Consider the following 25,984-nt stretch of genomic DNA (forward strand, 5'->3'; position numbering starts at 1 on the left):
AAGATAATGGATTACTTGTTGTTTTCCATTTTATCTGAGTAACGTTTATGCATATAAACAATATAATTCCCATATCATTTACTTCAGCGTGTCAGTGGTATTGAGAAATCAGATGTGGCTACTTTGACGAAATCCAGTTGAAACAAATGGTGGATTGACTAAACTGAAAATATCCCAGAGTGGCATCCGTGCCTTCGATTCAGACAGACTTTCTGATACAGCTTTTGAAATAGTTGTTTGACCACTATAAACCATTGTTTTCTGCTTTCTTTTGCAGTTCTTGGTGAAGTCATACTGCATTTTCTTGTTAAGTTTGTATTGGACAGCTGTATTGCTGATTCCAAGCTGGTTACCAAGAGGATGTAGCCCTCTTTGTTATGCACAAAGATTGCTGTCTTCTTGTTGTCTCACATTTCTCTACTTTTAGGCATTGTCTGAGTACAATACATTTTAAATTGTCTGTTTACTTTGTATATACAGCAGACATTTGAATTCCACATTTTATAAACAGAAGTTATTGGCATAGTAATTATGTCCAAACTGTATATTTTTGCATTGCTACCCTTGATTGGTGTTTTTGTCATGATGGACCAGGATGTGATTTCATATCTTAAAGGAGTCACAGCAAGCAAAATTCCTGTGGATTGGGAGAGCTAATTTTCTACCTCAAAAATATTAAATACAAAAAAAATACAAAAACAATAAGAAAAACTTTACTAGTTTTGCATAGTATGTGCAGAATTATTATGACTTTTATGGAAAAGGTCACTTTCAGGAGATGCTGTAATTAGTTAACCTTTATGATACAATTCAAGCAAAATTCTCAGTATTGAATACCTGTTCTGTAGACTTTGTAAAGAAAAGAAATAGACTAATCTTGAAGCTGTAAAGGCTGTTAATGTTCTTAAAGGGGTCATACAGAAAAAAATTCTGGTGATCTTCTACCTCATACAAGGTCTTTATTAATTTCCTAGAAGCAGAATCTTGGAGCTAAAGAAGCCAGTAATGACCACAAGCAACAACTCTACAGTTCTTAAAGGTATTGTACATCATCTTATTTTTATTGCATTCAGTCCAGGCTGAGCTTTATGCCCAGCGGTTAAAGATTTTCACTCTGTTCAATATGTCTGCAGATGTTGTTGCCTATGTTGATGTGTGGTCATCTGACAAAATGGCAAACTATGCAAAACCATTTGCTCAGCAGCTGCAGGAAATGGGAGCTCAGGTAGGACCGCATTTTCACTGTATTATGTTCGATATATCGATATTTGGATTCTTTGTAAGAGCCAAATTACTTCTCTTTTACAGGTATCCAAAACATTCAATAAACAAGTCACACATGTAGTTTTCAACAACGGCCATCCAGCTACATGGAGGAAAGCCAAGAAAAGCAATGTCCGGCTTGTCTCTGTTCTGTGGGTTGGCAGGTAAGAAAAATGCTTGAAAGCCAGTGGATGTTTGTTAACTTCAGCAGCTCTATGATCATTTTTATTGTATTGTTGTGCAGTTTCACAAGCTGCTATTGTTGATATTTACCTTCTTTTGGTGAAATGATGTTCAGGTGTTATGACGATGGTGTACATGTGGATGAGGAGTTATATCCAGCCTTAAATGATGAAAGCAATCCTGTAATGAAGAACAAGAAAGTGAGTAGCGTCAGATGCTATGTGCGCTCTTATGTGAAGGTTTGTCCCTTGTCCTCACATTGATATCAGCTTGACCCTGATGCTTGCACAGAAGGCCTCATCTTATTTCCTCAAAGCCCACACAAATAATTCTGTAGAGGTCTTGGAGTGCATCGCTAGTGTAACAGACAAAACCTTGAGAAACTGACCCATACCTTTCTTCCATCTGCTAGAATTACATACATACACTTTATTGTAATCAATAACTCTGATTGACACCTACTCCATGTGAATTCACCCTTTGTAGAGTTTACACAACAAAGGTGTTGTGTAAACTATTTTAAATGCCGACGTCCTAAATACAAAAATGAGACCTCAAGTTTAGTAAGTTACTTTAAATTTGAATTTCTGAGTTTTCGGTGTAGAAAAACCAAATGCTTTGACAATCTCATACTGAGCAGAGAAAAATACAGAGAAAAATAATCATGAATCCCATTCTAATTTGTGCAAAAAGTAATGCTTAATGCTATTTCACTGCTTCCTCCTTTGATATTTTGCCCAATAGAAGCTAGTATATAGTTTTTAAAAATAGATTTAAATGAATGTGTATGAATGAATGTATTCTGTTAATTTGGTTCTTTTTAACTAATTGGAACTTCTCTAGGGCCTCTTATGTTCTAAAGAAATCCTAGAATTGCACTATACCCGTTTCACCATTTGACTGAAATTTGCTTTTAATTTGTCAGAAAAATTAATGAGGTGTGGACTCTTAACCTGCAGTTCTTGATTCAGAGCTCTTGCTCTGATTTTTGTTAATTTTTCTTAGTGGAATGTTGCATAAACTGAAGGGGAAGGCTTTTTGTCCGATGTTCAGCTTTTCCGAGCAAAATTATTTTAACTTTTAAGTATTCAAAAATGTCTTTATTTGCTTTCCATTCAACATTTTTATGTTTTATTCATGCAGCATCGTTGCATGCAGCCAAAAGATTCTCCAGAGAAGACACCTGAAAATGACAGGCGTATGAAGAAAAAATTAGACAAACTGATGAAACAACTTGCTCCGAAAGAACCTCTGGGTAAGAGGTTATCACAATGTTGGAATCATTTATTTAAAACTACAGAATGTAGTTTGCTTCCATTTTCTTACATTTTTAAAATTCACAGTTACAGACGTGTCACCCATCATTATTGACGAGGAGAACGGAATAGTCTATAGCCCTGCATTGAAAAGGTCAGATTATATGGCACAGCGTTTGAAAGACATGAAAGACAAACGGGAAAACCTTTCACCCACAGGTATGTGCAGGCACTGCTGTATAGGCTGTCGAACAGACAAAGACTGAAAGTATTTCAGCACTTTTAAAACAATTGCCAATTCATGTATATGCCTCTGCCTTTCAGCTTCACAAATGATTGAATCCTGCTCACCTGTGGGGCTAAAGCCTTCTCTTGGGAGTACACCAACGGTCTTCAAATTAATGTGTAAGAGAACTGAGTGTGGCCTTCTTGTTATTTATCAATGAATACCTGCCATATTTATATTTTTATATACCCAATGAAGACAGTATGTTTCAAAAAATAAGCTCTGTTTCTGTTACAGCATGAGTTTTGTAGAACAATCCGCTATCTAGCCAGATCCCTAAGTATTTATATGAAATGCATGCATGTAGGTTTTTTTTTTTTTTTTTTTGAAGTTTGAAATTAAACATAGAGGTCTTTAGTGCTTCAAAAGCAACCTGTAATCTGGGGAAACCTGGTGTGTGGTGGAGCAGATGGTGTGCAAGATGGTATCAACAGCTTAAATTAAAAACAGGCATTACAAGGCTGAAGTGAAAAAATAGAAGTAAGCACAAACACCAGAGCCCACAGAAAGCTCTTTCACAATTTCACAAGATGGCATGATTAACAATATCAGAAGCCTGGGATAGATCTGCAATAAGTACAGTGCAGTGTGGCTTTTTGGTAGCGTTCATTTTCTCTAAAAGCTCTTAAAAATTTTATCCTGCATATCTTCTTTTTATCTCGCTTTAAGAGCCCGCTCTCTTCACCAGTGTCTTATTTATTTCACCTCCACCATTTCACAGTGAGAATGTAGCATGCAGTCTGGATGTGTGAGCTTGTGAAGGATGAGCAGCTGCCTGTGGTTTTATATAGTAGTGGGGTCAGTATGAGCCGTTGTCTTTCCAGCCAAACACAGTGAGAAACAAAACAATCAACAGACGGTGGCTGGAAAATGCATAAAACATTAGTGATTTAGAAGTGCTGCTTGACCTTAAAGTCTAAAGTATTCTAATTATTATTCTCTCTCCAACATAGATGAGCAGTCAGATGAGGATTCCAGTGCTTCTGTTGCTGAGCTTGGTTACTCACCTGATAAGGAAGAGGGGAGAACTCACCTTGATGTTAGAGACCACGACCATCTTGATCAGTCCTACAGGAAAGACTCTATGAAGCCCTGGCTATCACCCTGCAATGACGTGCCAAAACGAATTTCTAGTGTAAAAGACTGTTCTGACTTGGAGGACAAAGAGGATGAAGAAGGGAATAAACTAAAAAAGTCCAGAAGAACCTCAGTCAGAAAAAAGGCAGCAGAGAAACCTAAATCTGTAGATTTTTTAGAAGTTCCCTGCCAGGACAGAAGATCTGACAACGGCAAGAAACTTGAAAGGGAAAGAAGGCAATCAGAGGCAAAATCATCGAGCACATCAACTAATAAGTCTGTAAAGGGGAAGCAAAAAATTACAGCAACTAAATCCTTTACTGAAAGTGAATCCCATATTTATTCTGACACTGTGAATTCTTCTACTTCATCAGCATCAGTGTTAGATGATGTTGCAGCTAAAACTGTTCCATTACAGAAAATGGGACACAAAACTCCTAAACGAGCCAGACAGTCTTTTTCTGCCTTGGTGCAGTCTTTCTCTGGTGAATCTAAAAGTGTTGCCTCATGTTCTACTGATGGAGATGATGATGTGTTTGAGGACTTTTTCTCTCCAGCTAATCACAAACAGAAATCAAAAAGAGCTCTTTTGCCTGATCTACCTGTGGAGAGCGACATTCAGATACCCTTTGACTTGGACCCTGTCCCTACGAAAAGAAAACAAAGAAGAAGTGAAAGCTTTGGATCTGAAACCAGTGATAAAAAGAAGAGGAAACTGGAAGACAGTCAGAGTGGCAAACATCTCAATCAGCAGTCTGATGCAAGCAGTGAGTCTCAAAGTCGTCAAAAACAGGATGTCAAAGAATCTCTGCCTGCATTGGATTGTGCTGATGAAACTCTAAGAAGTAAAGGGCGAAGACAAAGCAGTTTGGCATTTACACGCACCAGTAAATCTACAAGTGACACTGTAAAGCAGAGAGCAGCATCGACACCAGTGCTACCAACAGTGTTAACAGAGGAGAACACAGACTTGGAGATGCAGAAAAACTCTGATTTTGATGTTCTTTCACACACCTTAGGAAGTGAGTAATAAGGATAGCAGTGTTAAGGTTAAGTTCTCATATTTGCTCTGATATCTTCAGCATCATGAACTCAACAACATAAGTATCTACATTAGCATTTGAATGTCACAATAGTGAAAATTTGTAACTGTCTAATCCCTGGGATCACGCGATTTCAAAAGGTTTGCAAAATAATTTTTCTTTTGGGGAATGCTTGAATGTTGGATTGGTCATTGGCTGAGGGTGGATTTATATTTCTGAATGTCTCAGAAACAAGAAGAGTAAAATACATGAATATTTTGTAATTTTGTATGTGTGGCTTTTAAAGGCCTAAGTTGCAATTTAGATATAATGAATTTGAGTTTTGTAGACACACACACACATATATATATATATGTTTAATAAAATGTCTCTCCCCATGTCTCTATGGGTTTCTTCTGGTTTCATATTTCTTTCATGAGCACAGCATATGAGAATTAAGGGTTTATTGGCCTGTATATGATTTTTTTTGTCCGTCACTATGTGATAGCTGGAGGTTTTTCCAGTGCATACTGAGGCCTGGCTCCGAAGACCCTGAAGTAGTTTTAAAACTGAGTGGAATTACAGATGGAAAATCAGCAACAATCATTTATCAACTGATCTTAATTTAAATCTTAACAGTTGTGTTTAAAAACATTTTTAAAATACTAATAAAGCAAAGCATACATTTGAAGCAGAGTGTATTTCACACATTGAAAAAAATTTGGGATTATCAAAATTAATGATTAGTCAGATTTTTCAGTTGTTTTTCTCATAACTAGAAATAGCCTGTTACTTGCATGGTTACAGTGTGGTAGTACAAGTTGTGTGAAAGCTTACAGTTTTCAAATTAATGTTTTAGTTTTCCGCAGGTGTAATCAGAACAGAGCAGAAATGAACACACACACACACACACACACACACACACACACACACACACACATACAGCAGCACCTGCTGTGTGATAGTCTGAGTGACACCCCTCTTAAATTGTTTGTCTTGTTTTCAAATGTAGGAAATGAATGTAGAGTTGCAGCTGGTTTCACAGAGATCCAGTCTGAAGCCGAAGAAAATCACAATAAAGACAGCTGGAGTCTTCAGAAAATGGTTAACAAAACAAAGGTAAGACAACATTTATTTGTCCAGTCATGTTATTTAGTATCAATAATTGGATTTAAAGACTTTATTGTACTACATGAGAATAGGTGGCACATTGCCTAGACTTATGGGCAACAATTGGACAGGGATTGCAAAAACAGGATGTTCCAAGTGTGGAGTCACCAATTGTAGGTTTTCTTAGTCATTCCAGATGCTGTTACCTGGAACTGAACAGTTTTAGTTTCAAATCCCCCTGCTTCTGTATGCCTATACTTCCTTTGTTGTACTTTGGTACCTGCTGATTTGCACGTTGCTGACTGGTGTGACATATTTTCCCCAGTTTAGTAAAATTGTTATTTCCCACCAGCCAGAGTTGTGCATTGTTCATCCTTCCTTCATCACAGAGATACATAAAAGAGAACACAGTGGAAAAATACCTGAATTCTTCTGCAATATAGGAAGTTTAGGAAGTAAACTACACATCAGTGTGTATGAAATTCCTTTTTAAGTATTTCCTCTGTAGGGTCATTGACTTCCATAGCTGTAGGCGTTTGACGCATCTAGCTAAGACACTCCGTCTGGTCTGAGCACTTCCTGTGTTTTGCCTCTGTGATGGTAGCGTACAACTTCCTTGCTTGTGAAATGCACCTGGGCTCTGTTTTCGTTACACTGGTAACCTCAACAAGCTGTAGCCAAAAAAAGCCTAACATGATGTCATATCCTCCAGGGATCTTTCATTGGTTAGCTTTATCATAGCACAATTGAAGAAAGGTTGTAGTTGTTCTTCTGGTTCTGTAAAGATCATGATGATGGATTAATGTCCACATTTTCTTTCAAGTTAAGGCAGTAGTGGTTAACACCGTGATCCACGATAAGTAGTTGTCTTGCTAGTTTTTGAAAGTACAGTGAGTAAACAATGATGAAAGTCACTTTCATCATTGTTTATGAATGAATGAAAACTGCAAATGCGCTGTAGCTGATCTAGTGTTTTTGCTTCACATCTTATGGGACCTTTGTCCCAAATTCACTTTATCCTCTACTCATGATTCTTACCTCTCTTTGCTGTCAGATGGGGCTGCAAGTAACAATTATTCCCATTAATCAATTAGTTGTTTGGTCTATAAATGATTGGAAAATGTTTTTTTTTTTTTTAAATGTTAATCAGTGTTTTCCAAAACCCAGGATGATGTCCTCAAATTAGTTTTTTGGCCACAACCCAAATATATTCAGTTCACTGTCTCGAAGAAGTAAATAAACAAAAAATACCCCTGTTGAAAGAGTAGGACTTAGTCTTAAAAGTTACTCACTACTTAAATGTCTGACTAATTGTCAAAATAATGATGATTGATTCATTAATTGATTAACACTCTTTTTCTGCCACATTTTTACTCATTGTAGATTATTTTTCACTGTATTGTAGAGTCCTGAACCTCTGTGGAAACCGCCCAACCTTGGATAGAAATAAAAGGAGCTCAGAAATGTATTTTTTGGCAATAAGACACAGTTTCAATTTGAATTTCTTAGATAGCTTATTTTACAAAAATTGAAAAACCCTGGAATCAACATGGACAATATTTTTTAGGTGCCGATGGATGCTACCAATACTGGAAATGGCATAAGTAGAATGAAATGATATTTTAGATGTTAATTATCCTGACTGTGGGACAGTTGAGAATCTGATGATCACAGTTTCTGGCTCTAAAAAGTTTCTTAACTTTGTTCCCATTACCTTATATATGGTGCTCTTTGTAGTGATAAATAGTTATTTTGCATTTTCATTCCTATCATTGCTATTCGTGATTGCCTCTCATGGTAGATCCGTTGGTTCTCAAATTTTGCAGAGACTCTCAACCCTGATTTCTCTTTGATTGTCTGAATAGCGGCATGTTCACTGTGTGCTGAATGGTAGCTATCAAGGAGGCCTAGTCATACAGTGAAGAATTTCCTTCATTTGTGCTGGAAGTGTTTGTGCTCAGTGGCCGTGCTGCAGTTCACACCAGCTCTTTGTCAGAGGCTCATTATGTGCAGCTCATTCTTCAGTGCCTGATTCTTGTGCTGCTGCCAGAACATGTCCACCGCATAAGATAAGCCAAAGTCACTAGTGAGGAACCTTCACTGTAGCTGCCCGTATTTTCAGTTGTTTGATTTTGATTCGTCTTTTTTTAATTGTGCAGTGTCAACAGATGATAACCTTGTTGATGTTCATTAAAAAAATTGGAATATCAAAACATGTTCACTTGATAGAAGAATAGCAGTAATGCAGAGAGATAACCGCTTCAGTGACTCCCCAACTTGCCTTGTCAGTGATAATGAGATGTTCAATTGTCATGGGTGCGGCTTGCGGACTGTTTTTGGCACCGATGTGCTCAGCAGGCCTTAACCCCTGACTTTCAGCTGGGAGACCAGATATCAGAGTGTGGCAGGAAAGAGCCTGGTGATCCTGTCTGTAACTGTTGCTCTCAGGTGTTTGTGTTGATGATCAGTTGCTGGACTGGGGCCAAAGTACATGGCTGGATGGACCACAGCCATCAGGTTACAAATTTACAGTTCAGTCTCAGTGGGTCTGAACGTGATACTCTCTACTCATGACCGTGGTGTTTTTCATCACTGTGCAACTCCTGTATGTATTCAGCCAGGTTATTGAAAGTGCACAGTCTCTGAATAATAACCCTTTTTGTGTGTTCAGTGTGGCATCATTTCAAACATCAGATCACAATGCATACTCCCCAAGAAGCATAAAATGCATTCAGTATCCAAGTGTTTTTTTGATACTGTATTAGTTGATTCTGTGTTTTTTTGGGCTACTTCAAGTGTAGATTTGTGCAGTTCACAGATTTTTCTATTTCTGTATTTTCTGCTCCTTTCCAAGAAACAATTCTAGCCAAATATGTGTTTTTATCAACACTGTACAGTTGGTCCACTTGTATTTGATTGCCAAATATGTGAATGTTGTCACCCAGTACAGTTTATTGTTCCTACAACAAGCTGCAAAGCTTAGAAGTACTCCAGGGAAAAATGCAATAGGTGTGAATACCTCGAACACAGACGCTGATAGTAGCTGAGCTGTCCGTGAACGTTTATGTGAGCAGAAAATTGTTTGAAAATGCTTCATTCCTCTCGTAAGTTTTATGTTTTTATCTTTGTTTCAGACCATGAGAACGCTGGTCATGACAAGCATGCCCACTGAGTAAGTGCTGCTAGCTTAACTGTTTATCTTAAGATAAACACTTTTCATAGACTCCTAATTTTAATGCATTGATTGGCAATTTAGCAAAATAAAAAAAGCATATATTGATTTCTTTAATCATTTGTGCTGGATGTTTTCTGCACTGTCCCCCTCTTGTAGGAAGCAGCACACAGTCACTCAGGTGGTAAAAGCACTGGGTGGTTTTTCAATCGTGGACAGAGTTTGTGAGAGCACAACTCATGTGGTGTCTGGGGGACACAGACGGACTCTCAATATTCTGTTGGGCATAGCTCGTGGCTGCTGGATCCTCTCCTTTGAATGGGTATGTAGGCTGTAAATGTTTAGAAGCCATTACATGATAACATTTAAAACTGATACTGAAGTGGTATTTCTAACTTTTTTTTTGTTTCCCTTGAGCAGATTCTATGGAGTTTGGAGCAAAGGCAATGGATTCCAGAGGAACCTTATGAACTTTCAGACCAGTTTCCTGCAGCACAGGTAAGTACTAGTACTAATAAAGTAGTACAAGTAAATGTGTTCATGACTGTAAACCTCTTTATGTTCATTGTAAATCCTAATATGTTTTCCAGTAATGCAGACTGTCACATATACCATTTACCATTTTAATGGACTTATCCTTTTGAAGTGTAACTTTTTCCTTACATGATCCTCATTCCTCAGTTTTTCTTTATTTAACTGAGTAAAAGTCTTCTTGAAATTACAACTATCCAGCCAGTACTCATTAGTACTGAATCGATAGAAAGTGTTCATCTGTTTGCTTATAAATTAAATTCTGAAAGAGACAAAAGAAATGTTGAGGCTTGTAAATTTAATTTAAATATTTTTTGTGTGTTGTTTTTCCATTATCTAGAATAGGATAGATTTTTTTCCCATGTTAATAATCTCTCGCTCAAACTAATAAAGTATTGAAAAACCCAAGCCAAGGAAGTTGGACGGAAACCTGTTAATTTTTATAGCCATTTACAGTCTGCTTGTTTTTCCTGAAGCATTTTGTGTGAAATGTGGATGTTGCCTCTTCCTGAGATTGTCATTCACGAATCTGTCTCCTCTCCTGCCACTGCAAGGAAGACATGCAGTCCCCATGAAGACAAATGTCAGCACATTTCCTTTTGGAATTGCATAATGGCTTTTGTTGTGACGGACAGAATAGCTTTATGTCCCCACGGCTTTCTATCATTTCTTTTCTCCTCATGGACACATCCAGCTTTTGGCAAACCACGTGCTTCCCTCTTTTACTTAGTGTCAGGAAAATTCTTCAGTGGAGTCCTGACTTCTCCAAATTAATACTCAGAGTCGTCTCTCAAGTCAAAGCAAAGTTTTACTTCCTCAAGGAATCACTTGAACAGAGCAGAGTCTGAATGAGTGACTTGCAATCGGTGGAAACAATTTAGTTTTTAAGCAGGCGCATAAACAAGTTATATTGATATTATCAGTTTCTGAGCAGCCAGTTTCAATCGGCTGCTTGCAGGATCTACTTGTTATATTTTCATGGGCAAAGTTAGATCATAGAAATTTGCTGGGTACATTGGGCTATATCTCGTTGTGTAAAATGAAGTGTTCAGTTAATATGTATGACCTCTACTGTATATTGAGATTAGATGCCTAAACCCCCCATGTTATGAGAGGTCAGTATGTGAAGTAGTTTTGCCATTTTAACTTAAAATCGAATCTTTCGGAGTTTCACTATACCTTAAATCTCTGCATTCAGCGACGAAAGCCCTTCTCCAGTCATTGGTTAAACCTCTAAATATTCATCTCTGTGTCTCAAAGTGACATATTTAAGAAGTATTTTCCACTAAATTGATCACTTTCCTGCCTGAAAATTACTTGAATGCAAGTCTACACCTTTGCTTTCATTAGAATATGTTCCTCTAAGAAGTCTCTTTCTCTGTGTGCCACTGCTCAAACGCTGTAAAACTGCTCTACGCTGCACAATAGCAGGTTATAATATTGAAATAATTCAGCCGTACACGTTCAAACAAGTAACCAATTCTGAAGAAGAATATTGATACAAGCTACCAAGGTCTGTTTGTTTGAGTTGTGATAAAACCGCCTGAAGTCTGAACCCATTTTTCTGAGACTATCATCTGTACACTGCAATTTCAATGCGGAAATTGCTCAACCGTGCCATTAACTGCCTGCTTTTCTCATTATGTGAATTCTAAAATATGTAAAACACCATTTGATTATGTTAATGCAAAAAAAAGATTTCCCGAGAATTTACTATGTGATAACAAAACATAAATTTACTTCAAGATTTTGTGAAAGAAAATTGTATCCATTTTAAGTACCACTGAACCTGCATCACTTTTCTACGGATTTATATTAGAAATTAACATTTTAAAAGCGACAACGAAAAACACAAGTTTGGAGCATTTTGAATTTATTATGCATTTTTTACTCGATGAAGCTACACAAAAGGATGTAGAACACATAGCAACATGTACAGCCACCAGGCTGTTCTTGTACACTGGCCTTAAGAGGTTTGTTAAGGAATCACCGACCACAAAGCTCTCTTCAGTTCTCTGCTTTGTGGTCAGTGTTTAATATTCAACTTCATGCATATAACAGCTAGTAGAACATTACAGCCAGACGCTGCTCTAGCCAGTGGTGACTGGTAAGAAACTCAGCTTCCTCATATGCCCAGTTTTTTCATGAAATCTAACTTCTTGTAACTTGGAAAAAAAAATTACATTCAAAAAAATACTTTCCCAAAGACTGCCAAAAGGTCATCATCACCTGTTAAAATGTAGGAGGGTGCTAAGAAATTATATTAAAATAATGCATCTTAGTTCGTGTGCAATGAAGTCATTAGCTAGCTAGAAACTAGCAGTCAAGATCTGTGGCAGATCTCCTTCATATATAATAAAGTTAAATATCAACCTTAAAATCTACATATAAATTAAAGAAACAAATGTACATACATTCTCTGGAGTAAAACAATGTTATCGTAAGAGAAACACTTTCTGTGGCATTGTTAGCATTTACATTTTAGGCATTTAACATATATTTTTTCTACAACACATAAGTCACTTTGAGCCAGTTGTTTATCTGCATCTTGTACCATAGTCTTTTATGTACAATGACATCGGCAGCTATCATTAAAGCATAGTTACATGGGTGCTTAAACTATATATTACAGTTATTCAAGAACTTAAGTTAATGTCACATTTTAGTCTGGCATCTCCTGTCTGATTAGCTAGCTGTTACCCTACTTGCCACAGTCATGAGTATTTCCAATATAAACATTTGACAGTGTCACTTTGACGGTCCATATTTGACAAAAAACATTTGATTCAAATTAGTTAAAACATAAACATGGACAAAGATATCTAAAAATATTACAATGAAGTGCTTTGGCTCCCTTGAGAAGTTATATTTTTGGTTTTGCTGTTTGTTGCTGTTTGTCAGGCAGAATTTCCTTCCACTTTGTTTAATCAGTGTGATGGTTCAAAGGGAACCCGAGAAGTCTGCTGGTCTGATCATTATTGTAGTGGACTTCAGTGAATAGCCTGAGCCCTTCCAGTAGTACCATTTGATTCCATTGAAGCGGTTGGAGTTTTGCCCTTGTTGGTAATACATCCCATTCAGATTGGATGGACCGCAGGCATCAAACCACCAGCCTAAACATCAAAACATTGTTAGTTTAAATGTAATGCTGTCAAAGAGAATAATCTATACAGTTTTTTAAACAGTTGTGTGATTGCTATCTTTTTTTATACTGTTACGTAGAAATTTGTGTTACGAGGGATTGCTGGGCATAAAACACTGTCTCTCTTCCTTTGGCTGCTACGTCTGTGGCCCATGTGTGAAATTTTTGTATGACCATAGGCAGGGATCCATAATAAAATAACATATTACAATGTTTAATGCTCCTGCTTTAGTGAAACCATCTTTGCACAGTTTTTTAATGCATATAAAATAAGGTTCTGTTCATTTATATGCATTGCAAATGTATTGTTTTTGAAAGCAGAAGGCTGTGAATTAGAGCAAAAAGTAGAACTATCTAATTTGACTTCCAAAGAGTTACCATTTTATTAATGAATAGCCCTTTGTACAGTTTATTGTTGAAGCCATATGAGAGAGAAATTGATTCAGCTCATTGATTACAGAGTTTAAAAGAGCGCTCCATCAATTTAACTGCTCTATTGTCATATTGTCAAAATCATGGAAAATTGGGATCGGAACTGATGCAGCAGAACCAAATGTAACATCTTTTTCTTCCACCATGTGTTCTTCTTTCTTGTCAAGATCCACACCGCAAATCGATCAAATACCTGGTTGTGTTCTGCCAGTAATGCTTACTGTAGCAGTAAATTGCTAGCATGATGCAGAAACGAGCAGCATGATACAGAGTTCTACACTCAGTGTTTTTTTTTTTTAATTTTCAGACTTGTTCTTTTGTGGTTTTTTTTCTTTTTTTTTTTTTAGCTGCAGCTGATTTTGTCTCAAGTGATATCTCTTGAGGTGTTCAAGACAATTTATGAGCTTTGCCAGAGCTCTTTATGGAGCCACAACTACCTTTATATGACTTGTTTTTTCACATGATCATCAGGTCTTCCCAACATCTACAAAGCAGAGCCCCCCTTAAAAGCTATAGTTTGTGGTTGAATTGTTTTGAGAGGTGTATCCTTCTTTTGCATACAGAATGATTGCATTCGTTCATTTTTTTGTTTATTCAAAACGAGCAATTTCAGATTCATAATGACACATGGTGCTTTAGTCTTTTTACTGGCCCACTGCCATTCAGTCACGACTGTGTGTAATGTGCCTATGGAGTCCCCTTTGAGAGACCCCTCATGGGAAAAAAGGGATAGGGTTAAGGTTTTCATGCTTTCATGGTCACTTGGCAGACCCAAATACAGAGGGAGACAAACTTCTGGCAGCAGAGTCACTTTCAGGGGAATGGAGGAGGACCTTTTAGCTACAAGAGGAGAGGGGGAAAGCTCTGTTCCCAGGCTATTAATGTCAACCATTGTAGGAGCTGAATTCCCAAATGGGTTGATCAGTGATTAAGTCTGAGCTAATTGTGCTCTTTGACATGGCCACAAAAGTACGGCAGCCCTTAAGATGCCCTTGAAGATTTTTGGGGCAAGTTCCAAGATTTGCGTGGGTGGGAATTTGTTCCACAACAAGTGTCCATCACGAATTAATACGATTAGCGAAATTTCCTGACGAGCAGAAATATTAGAAAAGCAAAGCTTATTTGCAAAAACATGTTTCTTACCGCCTGTTGTCAGTTGTGAACATTTGCAAACACATTTGTCGTTGTCTGCATCCTTTGTACTGAAATCACTTCCTGGCTGCCCAATGCTGCTTATTTTGCCTGCTGTTCCACTGTAGCCTTTAAGGTGTATCCTGTAAAATGGAAAAGGAAAAATGAAGGAAGAGGAGGAGGAAGTCCGTGATTGCTGTTCCTCAAAAGGCATCGCTCACCTAAACAGTTCTTTGGCCGTAGCTATTGGGTTTTGTCACGAGGATAAAACTGAGAGCTGTTTCCATTAGTTTTACGTGCTTATTTACTTCAGTGTTGTTCATTTCTAGGGAAGTGCTTTGGTGATATATGGTGATATTCTGTGATGCTATTTTATTTTATGCCACATGATTTGTATAATTGTATTTGTGCATTTTCTTTTTCTTTGGATGGTATTACTGAACTAATAGACCAAATTAGTCATAGTTAAGTAGACTGAGGACTTGAAAAGAACTGTGGTAAATTGGATATTTCAAGGTCTGTTTGTCAAATTCAAAGGAAGTATCCATTCCAGTCCTGAAATCAGCTTAGGTTAGAAAATACATCAGAAGGTTGTGTTGTTGCCAGGACTTGCAGAGTGAATACCAAGACATTTTGTGTATTTCCTATTTTTCAAATACTGACCAGCTTTATTACATTTTCTTTGGGCTGGTGCCAGTCCATCAGTATCAGGAAGCATGTACATCAAGAACCTCCATTCAGAGGAATTTCTATAATGTGTCTTGCTTTTAAGTAGTAGCTGTTGGTCAGCGTTTATGATCAAGAGCAAATGTTTTCAAAGTAGTTTTTCCAGAGATAAATGATATGACCCGGGGACATTTTGTGTGTCTGTCAGAGAATTGTGAAATTAAACGTCTTGTGTGCTAGTGCTCCGAGTTAACAGCTGCAGAAAATGTAGTGGAAAATCACCACAGTCACTGTTATTGTGGCCGTTAATGTGGTCTCATCTTCGCTGTCAGGGAAGCAATTGTGGAGGATTTGCTCGATAATTCAACTGAATTGCAGATCTGTGCGTGTCTACTGGGTGGCAGAAAATGCTGTATGATAAAATAATAGTCAGCCTTGTGTTCCTTTTGCTTCAGAAAGAGGTTCATGCATGACAGAGATTGCCACACCACTCTGCTTTTATTTGTTCAAGGTCAGTCGAGGCTAGTTGCTTCAGAATATTAACACAGTTGTTAGTTTCATTATAATAGTTGAACAGCTTTCAGTTTTATTCTGATCCCTGGCTGAAAATTGTCCACAGCTTTTGTTGTGTATTCAGGACAGCAGAATTAAAACACACCATTGTAAGACAGAGGCATAATTTGCTGATAGGCTTCTTTGTCCTTAATAACTTGAGCTGCACATTTTTGTCAAGCAAAAATATTCAGTACTTGACGCCTAATATTATTAGAAATATCTTAGTAATTAATTTCAAAGGATATTAATACAACTTACTTGTAATTTTGTGCTTCACTGTCAAGATAAAAATGATCATATTGTGAGAATCCAGAGTTTCCTTCCCAGTCATTCAGCTGGATCCTTAGTTTGTAGGACTGTTGATTTGTCAGTCTGGAGACAAATTCATTTCCTAACCAGAATTCACCTGAAGGTTCTCCAAACCCCTGAAATGACCCAGGAGAAATATAATTACACCTTGTGGAACCACTGCAGCAGAACAAGAGTGATTGCTTTTTCTAGTAACAAAAGGAGCAGACCAACAGAGGACCACAGAGTACTGCACATTTCTTGGCTGTTACAATAAAAGTTATTCCCAGGAAGTGAATATTTCATCAGGATTCACACAGTAATGTCAGCAATCAAACAAACAGTCTCAGCTATTCGCAATCACAATGAGATGATGAAAAAAATGCAAATTTTAACTGAGCTTGCACTGTGATAGGAAATTACATGAATGCTGTCCTTTGTAATGACTGTTTGTAGAGACCTGAGATTGAACTCTGAGTTTATTTTTTATCATGGTTTTGGCCTATTTATGTCCCTCTTGACACTGGCAATGCTTGGCACTATTTTTGGGAATACTTAAGATCATTTTATGATGGCATTTTATAAACATGGTTTCAGATGCGCTGACACAAATAATAAATGCACTGTGATTAATCGGGATACTTGAATGATAGCGCATAGCTAAAATTCTTGTGGTTTCAAAATGTTCGGGGACACGGCTGGCTTTATGTTCATGAACAACAGATTGTGATTGCTTAAGATCTCTTTATTAGTGGCTGCAGTGTCCCTCCTTTGGATTGCATTAAGAAATTGCCTCTGATCTGAGTGACACTGCAGAATCCCTAAAACTCTTCAAACACAGTCAGTCGCCCAAACCAAGTCTGGCCCCAGCTATCTGCATTTGGAATGAAAAGCGTAGCCTAGGGAATATTTTTTAAAGGGAAGAATTTCTTCTTGATAGCTTTTACCTTTTTGTACTCTTGCCACGTACGGTGAAAGTCAACACGGCCGTCAAAACGTTTTTGTAGTACTGTCCAGCCTCCTCCCTCTGTCTCCATGTCACAGAAAGCCTTCAAGTACAAGTGAAAAGCAGTTGCCATGTTTAATAATTAGAAAATAATGCTCTGTAAAGGATTCATGCCCATTAGTAATTTTACAGTACTGTCCAATTAAAATAACTGTTATGTTGCAAAGAAAGGATTCGGGAATAAAGTCCAAGTCCTTGAAAAGTATCTAAGGAGATCACAGTTTTAGCTCAAGCATGCACATCGTTAATAGAAGTCTGAGGACATTTTAATTTGACTGCTCCGCCCTCAAACACAATGCTTTATACTGAGCTCTTCATCCAGAAGCGTGCAGTGTTTTATTTGCAAGGTTGTGTAAGTGAGGGTAGGTCATTGCATGTCTGTGTGCATGTACACATGCACTATCATGACATTATTTAGGTGTGCACTCACAGATACATGAAGAGTGGTTCATAGTGATCTAGTAAAACAAGGCTTCTTATTTAACACCAGGTTGTTGGTGACCATCCACTTACAGCAAGTCTAGTTAGATACAGTCAAACAAGTGTACTTTACCTTTACCTCTATTGTAGTGTTGGGTAATGTTAGAGTGTAGACGCCACTCTGGGTGTTTCCTGACTTGTAGACAGCAGCACAGTCCATGAAAGTAGTAGGAGTGTCCTGCATCATGGCAGTTTTGGTCTCTGTGGAAGAAATCAGTCTCATTAATGTTGTAGCACACAGCTATACAACATTTAGGTGACCTCCTTTTGCCATTTCACATGTCTGATTCTTTTGTTTAGTGCCAATGTGGGTAATTCCTGTGCGGTTGGTCCCTGTAGATTCAAGTATGCCAGCTCCACCATACACTGATGTTCCAAATTACTGAACCAAACAGTACTGGTTTTGTACTGTATTCCCAGATATCTGAGTATCGGCAGAGAAACAGTCCAAGCAGAATGTACTTTTGTGAGGAAATGTTGGGGGACTGAAAGGATGCTGCTCATTCTTTGTTTTAGGGTGTGCCAAACTAGCAGCTAGGCAGGTTTCATCCAAATGTATTACACAGTGATGTAGATCATTTACTTAAGAAAAGGCTTTATTTCAGATAAGATATTTAGACACTCATGGGGAATTTCTGTGTGAGAAAATGGCTTCCTTCAGTGTGAACTCTTTACTTTGTAAGTTTGCAAACCTTTTACTTGCACAAAAAGAGCTGGAACTCACAAAAGAAAAAGGGAAAACCCAGAAAGCATAACATGAGCTCTTTAAAGACTGGAAACAGTTGGAAATAACTAGCACGGGTCTGTCCAAAAGTAAACCAATCCACCTTCCAGGAACTGAAGAGACTCAGGAGAGCTGTTTGTACTTGTTTCCAGTCGTTTTATTAAACAAAGCTAACCAGCGGCTGGATGTAGCTTCGTTTTTAACAGACTGATATATCTCTCTGCCAGATAGTGATTAAGCCTATTGGCCAAAATGTCCGACTATTCTTTTAAATTGTGTTCACTTTTGCAAATATTGAGTGGCTGCAGCTGTCTGGTCTGAAGGTCAGAATGGTGCTTGTGCTGGCAGCTGTGTTATTATGATACTTGTATTTATATATATATTTTTTATTTATTTATTTATATATATATATATATATATATATATATATATATATATATATATATATATATATATATATATATATATATATATATATATATATATATATATATATATATATATATATATATATATATATGCGTATGCGAGTAAGACTCCATACCTCGTCTCCCTTTTATGGGTAACTATAGGGTCAAGAAGTTGCGTTGACCTGAAATGTTGACTCACCTCGAGCAGAGCCGGCAGAGATGGTGTAAATGAGGTTGTTCACAGTGTCCAGTAGCTCCTGCTGCTGATGCTGCAGGACAGTGTTGTTGGAGGAGACTTTGAGCAGCTGCTGCTCCAGCTCACCTATAATGGCTGTCTGCCTCAGTATCAGAGTCTGGAGCTGCTCCTTTTCATCTCGAAGCACCTTCAGCTCCACCTGCCTCTGCTCCTCCATCTCCTCCACTTTCTTTTCCAGAAAACTGAGGAGAAACAGGCAAGTCATGCAGTGAGCTGTGTCTTTGCTTAGTCCAATACTGCAGTGTTAGTGACCATGAAAATGTCAGTTTTTTTCCCATGCCATTTGGTGTCCTCACCTGTTTTTATCATTCAGTTTGTTGATTTCGTTTGTTTGGACAATTAGTTGTTTTTCAAGCTTGTTGGTTGACAAGGAATTTTCAAGAAGCTGACGCTCAAGTCGAGTTGTGTGATGAATGACCTAAAAACAAGGCAGAAAGGTGAAGCAGTTCATTCAGACTGTGTCCCACATGTCCTGTGATGATGTGTCCATTCATCCACCAGTCATCCAGTACACTTCTAAATGCTTCGAATTATTGTTTTTGTATATGCCTCCTAATGTCTTACATTTACCCTTGGGAACAATAAGAAGCGCAATCTCCAGTAGCGACATTTTGTTCTCCATACAACACTAGTTTAGTTCTACTGTAAATAGGATGTGACCTAATGAATCTACTGTGGATAGAATATTTTAAATTGAATTTATGCAACTGTGTCAAAGATTCTTTGACACAGTTTTTGCCTCTTTACATTTCGTGTAGTAAGTTTTAACAATTCAAAAAATAGTCAGAAAGAGCATGTACCATATAAGGAGCTATATCCAGAGCTGTAAATATGTAATAATATTCCTAAATGTCATATCAGTTTGAAGTATATGTGCCAGGTCAACAGCCAGTTTGATCATCAGGCTTTGTATTCCACTAGCTGATCAAGTTCAGTACAAATCCAGTTTGCACCTCTAGAGTGAACAAACAACCATTTGCAAAATGGAAAATCATGACAGGAAAGAGGAGCCATATTCCAATGCAGCAGACGTACCTGAACAAGGACAAACTTTGCAAATCCATGTATTTTCACAGACCGACGTATTGAACCTAACTCTGGGGTTGGGGACCTTGCCACTAATTTCCCAGTTTGGAGGAACTGAACTCAGCAAAAAGCAGGTTGTTTACATGGATCCCAGCTATGTGTCTCCAATGGAGCTGTTGATGTCTTTGAACAGACGGATGTCTGATTGTGACAAACTGATAGACCCTTTCTCTGGGAATACGAGTGTGCTAATAACAGGAAATGCTGTACAGTTGGCTCACATAAGGTCATTGACGTGTAGCCACAATAATAAACTGACGCCATCATGCCTGTTTTTCCCTCTGCTTATTTTTTTTAACACTCCAAAGCTACAATATTTTTTTACATTGTATCACAGAAAACAGTTAAGCATGAATCTTTGAACGCAAAGAACAGGAAACTTGAACTGTGGTGCTTTTTTCCACATAATTTCTAACCATGAGTAAAAAACAAATAGACAGCCTCACCTGTGCCTCAACATTTGTGAGTTTCCTTGTTTGCTCGGCAGTTTGACTCAGCAGGTTTGTTCCAATTTCAATCATCGTAGCTGTGTGATTGTGTACAGCAGTCTGCTGGATGTGGACCATGTCCTGCTTCATGCTGTCCTGTATGTAGTTCTCCAGCTGAAATACAAAAGAATGACAATTAGATTGAGAGAGTTTTTAGAATGTAATGATTACTATCATTAGCCAGAGCTTTTGTTGTACATGCACAACCTAGTGTTAGATTATACACATAAGTTCACAGATTGTAAGCTGGTTTCAGCTACTGTAATGTGGGACACAAAGCAGCTCTGTTTCCCATTTTCAGTGGATAAGACAGAACTCATACTAGCGGCTAACATTCATGAGTCAAGAACATTGCAGTAAAAATTTTATGTTTTAGTGTTCTATTGTGTTTTGCTTCCTGCTTATGCACTGAAAATTTCACCGTTCTCAGGTTTGTCTGTCATCCGCGTGAAGTATAGACTGCACACATCTTCCCAAAATATCCTTGCAGTAATGATGTTATCAGATAAATCTGTAATAACCACCTTGGATTGTGTTTATATGTTTAATTTATGTGATTTACATGTTTTGGAAATAGAAAGATGCTACTGTACCACAGTGAAAGGATGCAGCACCACTCTAAGGAGAGCCATGTGGATATATCTCTTTCATTTTATACAGTCTAATATTTCAAAGCCTCCTTGAAGTCAGGAATAAAAGTAATTTACAAGGGCTTGTTCACTCTGAAGGCGGAATAAAGAAACGTCTCCTCACTAATGCAGTATTAGAATAAATTTAAAAACTGTCATGTAAAACATTTAGAATTCTGATGTCATTTTGCCCATATCAAACCTCTATCATCTTTACAAGATTTGTTCTTATCTACCTTTCAGTATCGCCGGATTTAGACGAGGACTAATCATTAAGTTATTTCCTGCATGGTGTTCCTGAGTGGCAATCAGGTCGCACGACTCGTAAACAGGATGGAAGTGTTGAGTGAGGAGTTACATCCTTCATGACAGTCTGCCTTGTGAGCAACTGTGAACCACTGTCAGTGTAACATCTTTGTCATCCACACTAAGTTTGCGTAATTACTTATATTATTCCCTCATCGGTCTGTAATGCAGCCACAGACAGACGCTTTTATTGTTATTTTTTATTACAAATGCAGCCAACAGATGCAATTAGTGCTGATTTTGTTTGTCTTCCTCTTTTGGTGTCCACTTTGTTTGTGTTCTTGGATACACACAGATGAGTGGACGATTGTCGTTGTAGCCGTTGGCAGGATGTCCCACTGACAGTAAATGATCTAATCAGTTGTTTACTCTCTGTCCCTCAAAGGCGTCAGCAAGGAATGACTTTGTTCCTCTTTCACATGAGCCGTGACAACAATTTTTTTTTTATCAGCTATCATCAGCTGGTGCTGCATAAATAATACTCAGAAATTAAGTGATTATACTCTGATGATTTTAAATAAGTAAATCACGTGAAGTTTTTCAGTCTTAATGCAAAGGGCAGTCTCATTCTTCTAAATAAGGTGACAGTTGCTTCTTTTCTGAAGATATTTAGTCTCTAAACTTTTCCATCCATCCACTGACTAATTCATGCATCAGTCCACCTGAGTGCTTCATTTCTGTTAGTACGTAAAGTTAAATGTATCACCCACTTGTACATAAATCACTCAATCTAATAATTGTCATTTCCGGCGTATTCCTCTTCAGGGACAAATGCAGCTGAAAGCTTTGACAACATGGAGTGAATACATTTTACCCTACTGAACTTTTAAAGTGCCTCTAAAGTAATTGATTATCCCCAAAAAACTCATCTCCAGCCATCAGATTTACATATTTAGATGCTTTTTACATGTAAATGATAATTTCTTGTGTTAAAATGGCTTAGATGTATGAGCAGATCTGTGAAGTGCCTGCGTCTTTTTCCAACCACATCTCCCCACTTGCTGCAGCTCAAGCACACAAGCTCATTTATGACTCCGCTCAAACACTATAAAACTTCTCAAAGTGCTTTTACAGTGGAAAGTTGTAATGTTTGAGTAATTTAGCCATGCATGTACGAACCAAAAAACAATTCTAAAGAAGAGCAAGGGCATGGAAAGCCCCAACCTGCAAGCAGACAGGATTGGTTCAAAGCAGAAATGCTCAGCCGTGCTGTTGACCGATTATTTGGTTGGGAAGTTTCCATCATATAACAATCACCATTGTGACAACTTGATTTTATCCGGAAGGAGTCTTTAATCAAAACTAAAAATATGGTTTAAACACTCCCATATAAGAATTAATATATTATACTAATACTAAGGTTACAGCTACAGCAGCAGACCAACCTGTTCTAATATTTTCACTGTTCATCTGTGGTAGAAATGTGAGTTTCCTAATGTATTTGTATTACACAAGTTTTTTGGAGACCTTACTTCTCTACCACACTTGTTGCTTTGAATCTTTGGGTCCAAAAGTTTTTGCGTCCAAAAAAATTTGGCCTAATGCTTCTCCACTATTAGAGCAGATTTTGAGTAAAGTATAATGTTTCAATTCAGTTACTGTAAGAATGCGTATTATACTCGGCCTCTATTCTTTGTGACGAAATGTGAAATACATTTTAGGAAAGAGCATTTGTGTTGGGAAACATAACTACTGCCTTATTGTCTAATATAATGTACAGGGATATGTAAAGTAAAACAATAATTAAGAAAATGTTCTGGTTCTACCTGTCCTTCACTTCTTTTTTTCAGCCAGCACCTGCACAAGGTTTCTTATTTTTGGATGTGCATGCTTTTCTCTTTCACACATAATGTTAACAATCCTTTTTCACGCTTTAGCTGTGATTTTTTTTTCTTTTTTTACCTATATTTGTTCATTTGGAGAATTCACATCAGAAGTGGATATCAGAGTCTCCCTTTATATACAAAGGCTGATGTGAAACCGATAAAGTATGCTGACACAAGTACAGCTAAATCTTTAGTGACAGATTAATCAGCAATCTTCTGTGTATATAACAAATACATAACCTTGCAGTATGGAAGATGTTCTGTTGGACTTTGTAAAACGTTCAGCTGTATTGCGAACAGGCTTTGATCATTGAGGCAGCACTTGAGTTCTGTCTTTGTGAGCATAGCGCTGTCTGACCTCTCCTGTGAAACGGATCAGAACTTGTTTTATGCTACAAGACAGGGATCATGTGATCAAGCTGTGAGATGTTTTTGTCTTGTCTCTCCTCATCTTGTTTAGTTGTGATCATGAATCACACTTTGAAAAGGGTTGAGGAGAGGGGATAAGAAAAGAAACAGCTCCCTTCTTTCACTTGGACAAGTAACGGCTCAGCAAACTAAAAGGAAACTATGCATCCCGCATGTGGACACCTGTGTTGAGTCTTTGTCAATCATCAAACCCAGTATGTCCCTTTCCAGTGAATAAAAGTGTCTTAGAAACCCTCAGCACATTTTTGTGTTTGTTTCCAACTTGTGCAAATCAAAATAAATTCTCAAACTGATTTTCTATTTGTTAAAACTCTGATAGAAGTTTTCTTGTTCTTGTTATGCATCCCTTTGCCCATTAAAACTGACTCTGCGTCTTTGTTCAGTGAACAGTTAAATTACTATTTTGTGTAATTAGTCAAACCTTACTGGCAGTATGCGGAATAAGAAGACCTGGTGGTTTAATATGGGCTCGGAATTACTTGTCCATCAGTTGAAATGGGTACATTTATGTGAAACTTTCTCATGGATTTAGGGGAAATCTGGCAAAATTAGCAGTTTGTTCAAGTTACTTGTACAATGCTGAATAGTTATTGGGTCTTCTTTAAAATTCGACACTCCTTGACACTAAAAATTTGAGTGGAAGTAAGAATCTCTAATCCATTACCTCTGTGAACGCTCTTATCACATTTTGTCCTCTCATACATCACTGGAAGCTTATTTTTTTTAGATACCTACATAGACTTTTTCCATCACTGTCAAATCACTGCAGTCAAGACAGTCATTGGTATTAATGGGATATCATGAGTGTGACACAACTTTACCTTGAGCAGCCACTGTGTGTTATTCTCCATGGTGATCTCCAGTTGTTCCAGCCTCTGAACTGACTCGTTGCTGTCCGTGGGTCCATCCTTTTGAACTGGATAGTTGTAGCTGTTGCTCTGGGTTTGGCAGTTTTCTTGCTCAGGCAGCAGAAAAGTGTAGCTACAAGGGCCGTTCTGGATCTGATATTGTCTCTTACTAACAGCACTGTATCCTGTTCCCAGACCAAGGCAGAAGCTTAAAACTAACAAGTCCACATTCACCATCTTCATCGTAGAGCTTTTTACCTAAAAAAAAAAAATGTGAGCACAATTAAATTCCTTTGGACTTTTAGAGTTTCTATAATCTTCTCTCTATAATTGGATGTCTTTCCCCAGCAGCATCCAAGTGTAAACGGTTCTCTTGAGGTTCTGCAGATCCCTTTTATTACCTCTCGGTGGTAGGAGGGGAAAAAGCCATCAGGAATTAGAGGTAGTGTGTCCTTAGGTTACTGGTGCCAGACTGCATGTGCTTGCCTTTCATCAAGCCCCCCGACCACTTGCTAAAGTGGTTTAAACTCGCTAACTGTGAGTTTAAACCACTCCCCCACTTGCTGTGACCAGTCACTGTGAAGAGCAGTGAAGTGGAGATTCCTTTCAGTACACCCTCACTACACAACACACAAGAGCAGATGCACAAACTACACATCTTTCACTATATCCTCTACAATACCCACATGTTTTTTTTTTCTGCTCTAGCTGAACAGCTACTCAGGATGCAGCTGTCCACCTTCAGCGCACACTTTGATAGTAGCAGTGTCCATCCCATTCATTGAAAAATATTTCCCGGCCTGCTAACAAACACACAAGCATCTTGAATGGAGGATTCAAAGGAAAAAAAAACCCTCCAGTTAAATCATATTAATATTTATTTCCTGGTTTGTTCTTTTAAGAAGCTGCTAAACGTCAGATATGGTCTTTATTAGGCTTTTTTGTTTATTTCATAAGTTCATAATGTCAGAAAAAATTCCAAATCCCAGCTCTTCTTTTGGATCTCAGGGTCAATAAATTCTTATATTATCTGCTTTTGGTACAAAATAAAGTAGCCATCTGATGACCTCTGACCACAAAATGTTCATGGCTTTTTAATTTATATCTGCTTCAGGGTTGATGTCTGCTATTCAAGTCAAAATGATCTTGACAGAAGTCTGAGTCGTAAATATGATGAAGCGTAATTTAATCTTTCTCTGTGAGATCTGAAACGTAAGGGGGATAGTTGTTTTACTCTTGTGCAAAAAAAAAAAAAAAAAAAGTAAATTGGGTTAGATTAGTGATTTTGTCCAGTTTTAAATATGTGGGCTGGTTGTGGATGTTTTCAGGCCCATTCATGTCCACACAAGCCAACAATAGTTCAACAAATAGTGATCCCACAC

At 37.7% G+C, this 25,984-nt stretch overlaps 2 protein-coding genes across 5 annotated transcripts in view; one reads left to right on the forward strand and one right to left on the reverse strand.

Annotated features, from left to right (window-relative positions):
• Positions 1 to 25,984, forward strand: part of mcph1 (microcephalin 1) — a 33,297-nt gene that overhangs the window by 763 nt on the left and 6,550 nt on the right. For both annotated transcript variants that reach the window (XM_023289576.3, XM_023289577.3), the window contains exons 2-13: positions 975 to 1,039; positions 1,134 to 1,225; positions 1,309 to 1,427; positions 1,562 to 1,646; positions 2,590 to 2,701; positions 2,790 to 2,921; positions 3,027 to 3,107; positions 3,942 to 5,087; positions 6,100 to 6,206; positions 9,332 to 9,369; positions 9,529 to 9,691; positions 9,790 to 9,867. In XM_023289576.3, coding sequence (XP_023145344.2) covers positions 1,006 to 1,039; positions 1,134 to 1,225; positions 1,309 to 1,427; positions 1,562 to 1,646; positions 2,590 to 2,701; positions 2,790 to 2,921; positions 3,027 to 3,107; positions 3,942 to 5,087; positions 6,100 to 6,206; positions 9,332 to 9,369; positions 9,529 to 9,691; positions 9,790 to 9,867 — 2,187 coding nt within the window. In that variant the 5' untranslated portion in view covers positions 975 to 1,005. The remainder of the gene's footprint in view (positions 1 to 974; positions 1,040 to 1,133; positions 1,226 to 1,308; positions 1,428 to 1,561; positions 1,647 to 2,589; positions 2,702 to 2,789; positions 2,922 to 3,026; positions 3,108 to 3,941; positions 5,088 to 6,099; positions 6,207 to 9,331; positions 9,370 to 9,528; positions 9,692 to 9,789; positions 9,868 to 25,984) is intronic.
• Positions 11,757 to 25,097, reverse strand: angpt2a (angiopoietin 2a). 3 transcript variants are annotated; one of them, XM_035956976.2, is made up of 10 exons: positions 25,004 to 25,097; positions 24,576 to 24,860; positions 20,523 to 20,678; positions 19,287 to 19,408; positions 18,934 to 19,172; positions 17,674 to 17,801; positions 17,062 to 17,163; positions 16,085 to 16,251; positions 14,618 to 14,748; positions 11,757 to 13,013 (listed from the first exon to the last, which is right to left on the reverse strand). In XM_035956976.2, the coding sequence occupies exons 2-10, from the start codon at positions 24,843 to 24,845 to the stop codon at positions 12,841 to 12,843; spliced, it is 1,488 nt and encodes a 495-aa protein (XP_035812869.1). In that variant the 5' UTR covers positions 24,846 to 24,860; positions 25,004 to 25,097; the 3' UTR covers positions 11,757 to 12,840. The 3 variants fall into 3 exon arrangements, with proteins under 3 accessions (XP_035812869.1, XP_054874786.1, XP_023145346.1); XM_055018811.1 differs by having other exon boundaries at positions 24,576 to 25,088; XM_023289578.3 differs by having other exon boundaries at positions 17,680 to 17,801; positions 24,576 to 25,087.

Source organism: Amphiprion ocellaris, chromosome 16 (genome assembly GCF_022539595.1).
Source record: "Amphiprion ocellaris isolate individual 3 ecotype Okinawa chromosome 16, ASM2253959v1, whole genome shotgun sequence".
In the NCBI taxonomy this organism is placed as follows: domain Eukaryota; kingdom Metazoa; phylum Chordata; class Actinopteri; family Pomacentridae; genus Amphiprion; species Amphiprion ocellaris.

Coding starts and splice junctions, on each gene's coding strand:
- angpt2a (XM_035956976.2), bottom strand. CDS start 24,845: ATGAAGATGGTGAATGTGGACTTGTTAGTTTTAAGCTTCTGCCTTGGT. Junction 19,409..20,522: donor TCACAAATGTTGAGGCACAG/GTGAGGCTGTCT, acceptor CCTTGTTTTTAG/GTCATTCATCACACAACTCG. Junction 13,014..14,617: donor TTCACAACTGACAACAGGCG/GTAAGAAACATG, acceptor TTTGATGTTTAG/GCTGGTGGTTTGATGCCTGC.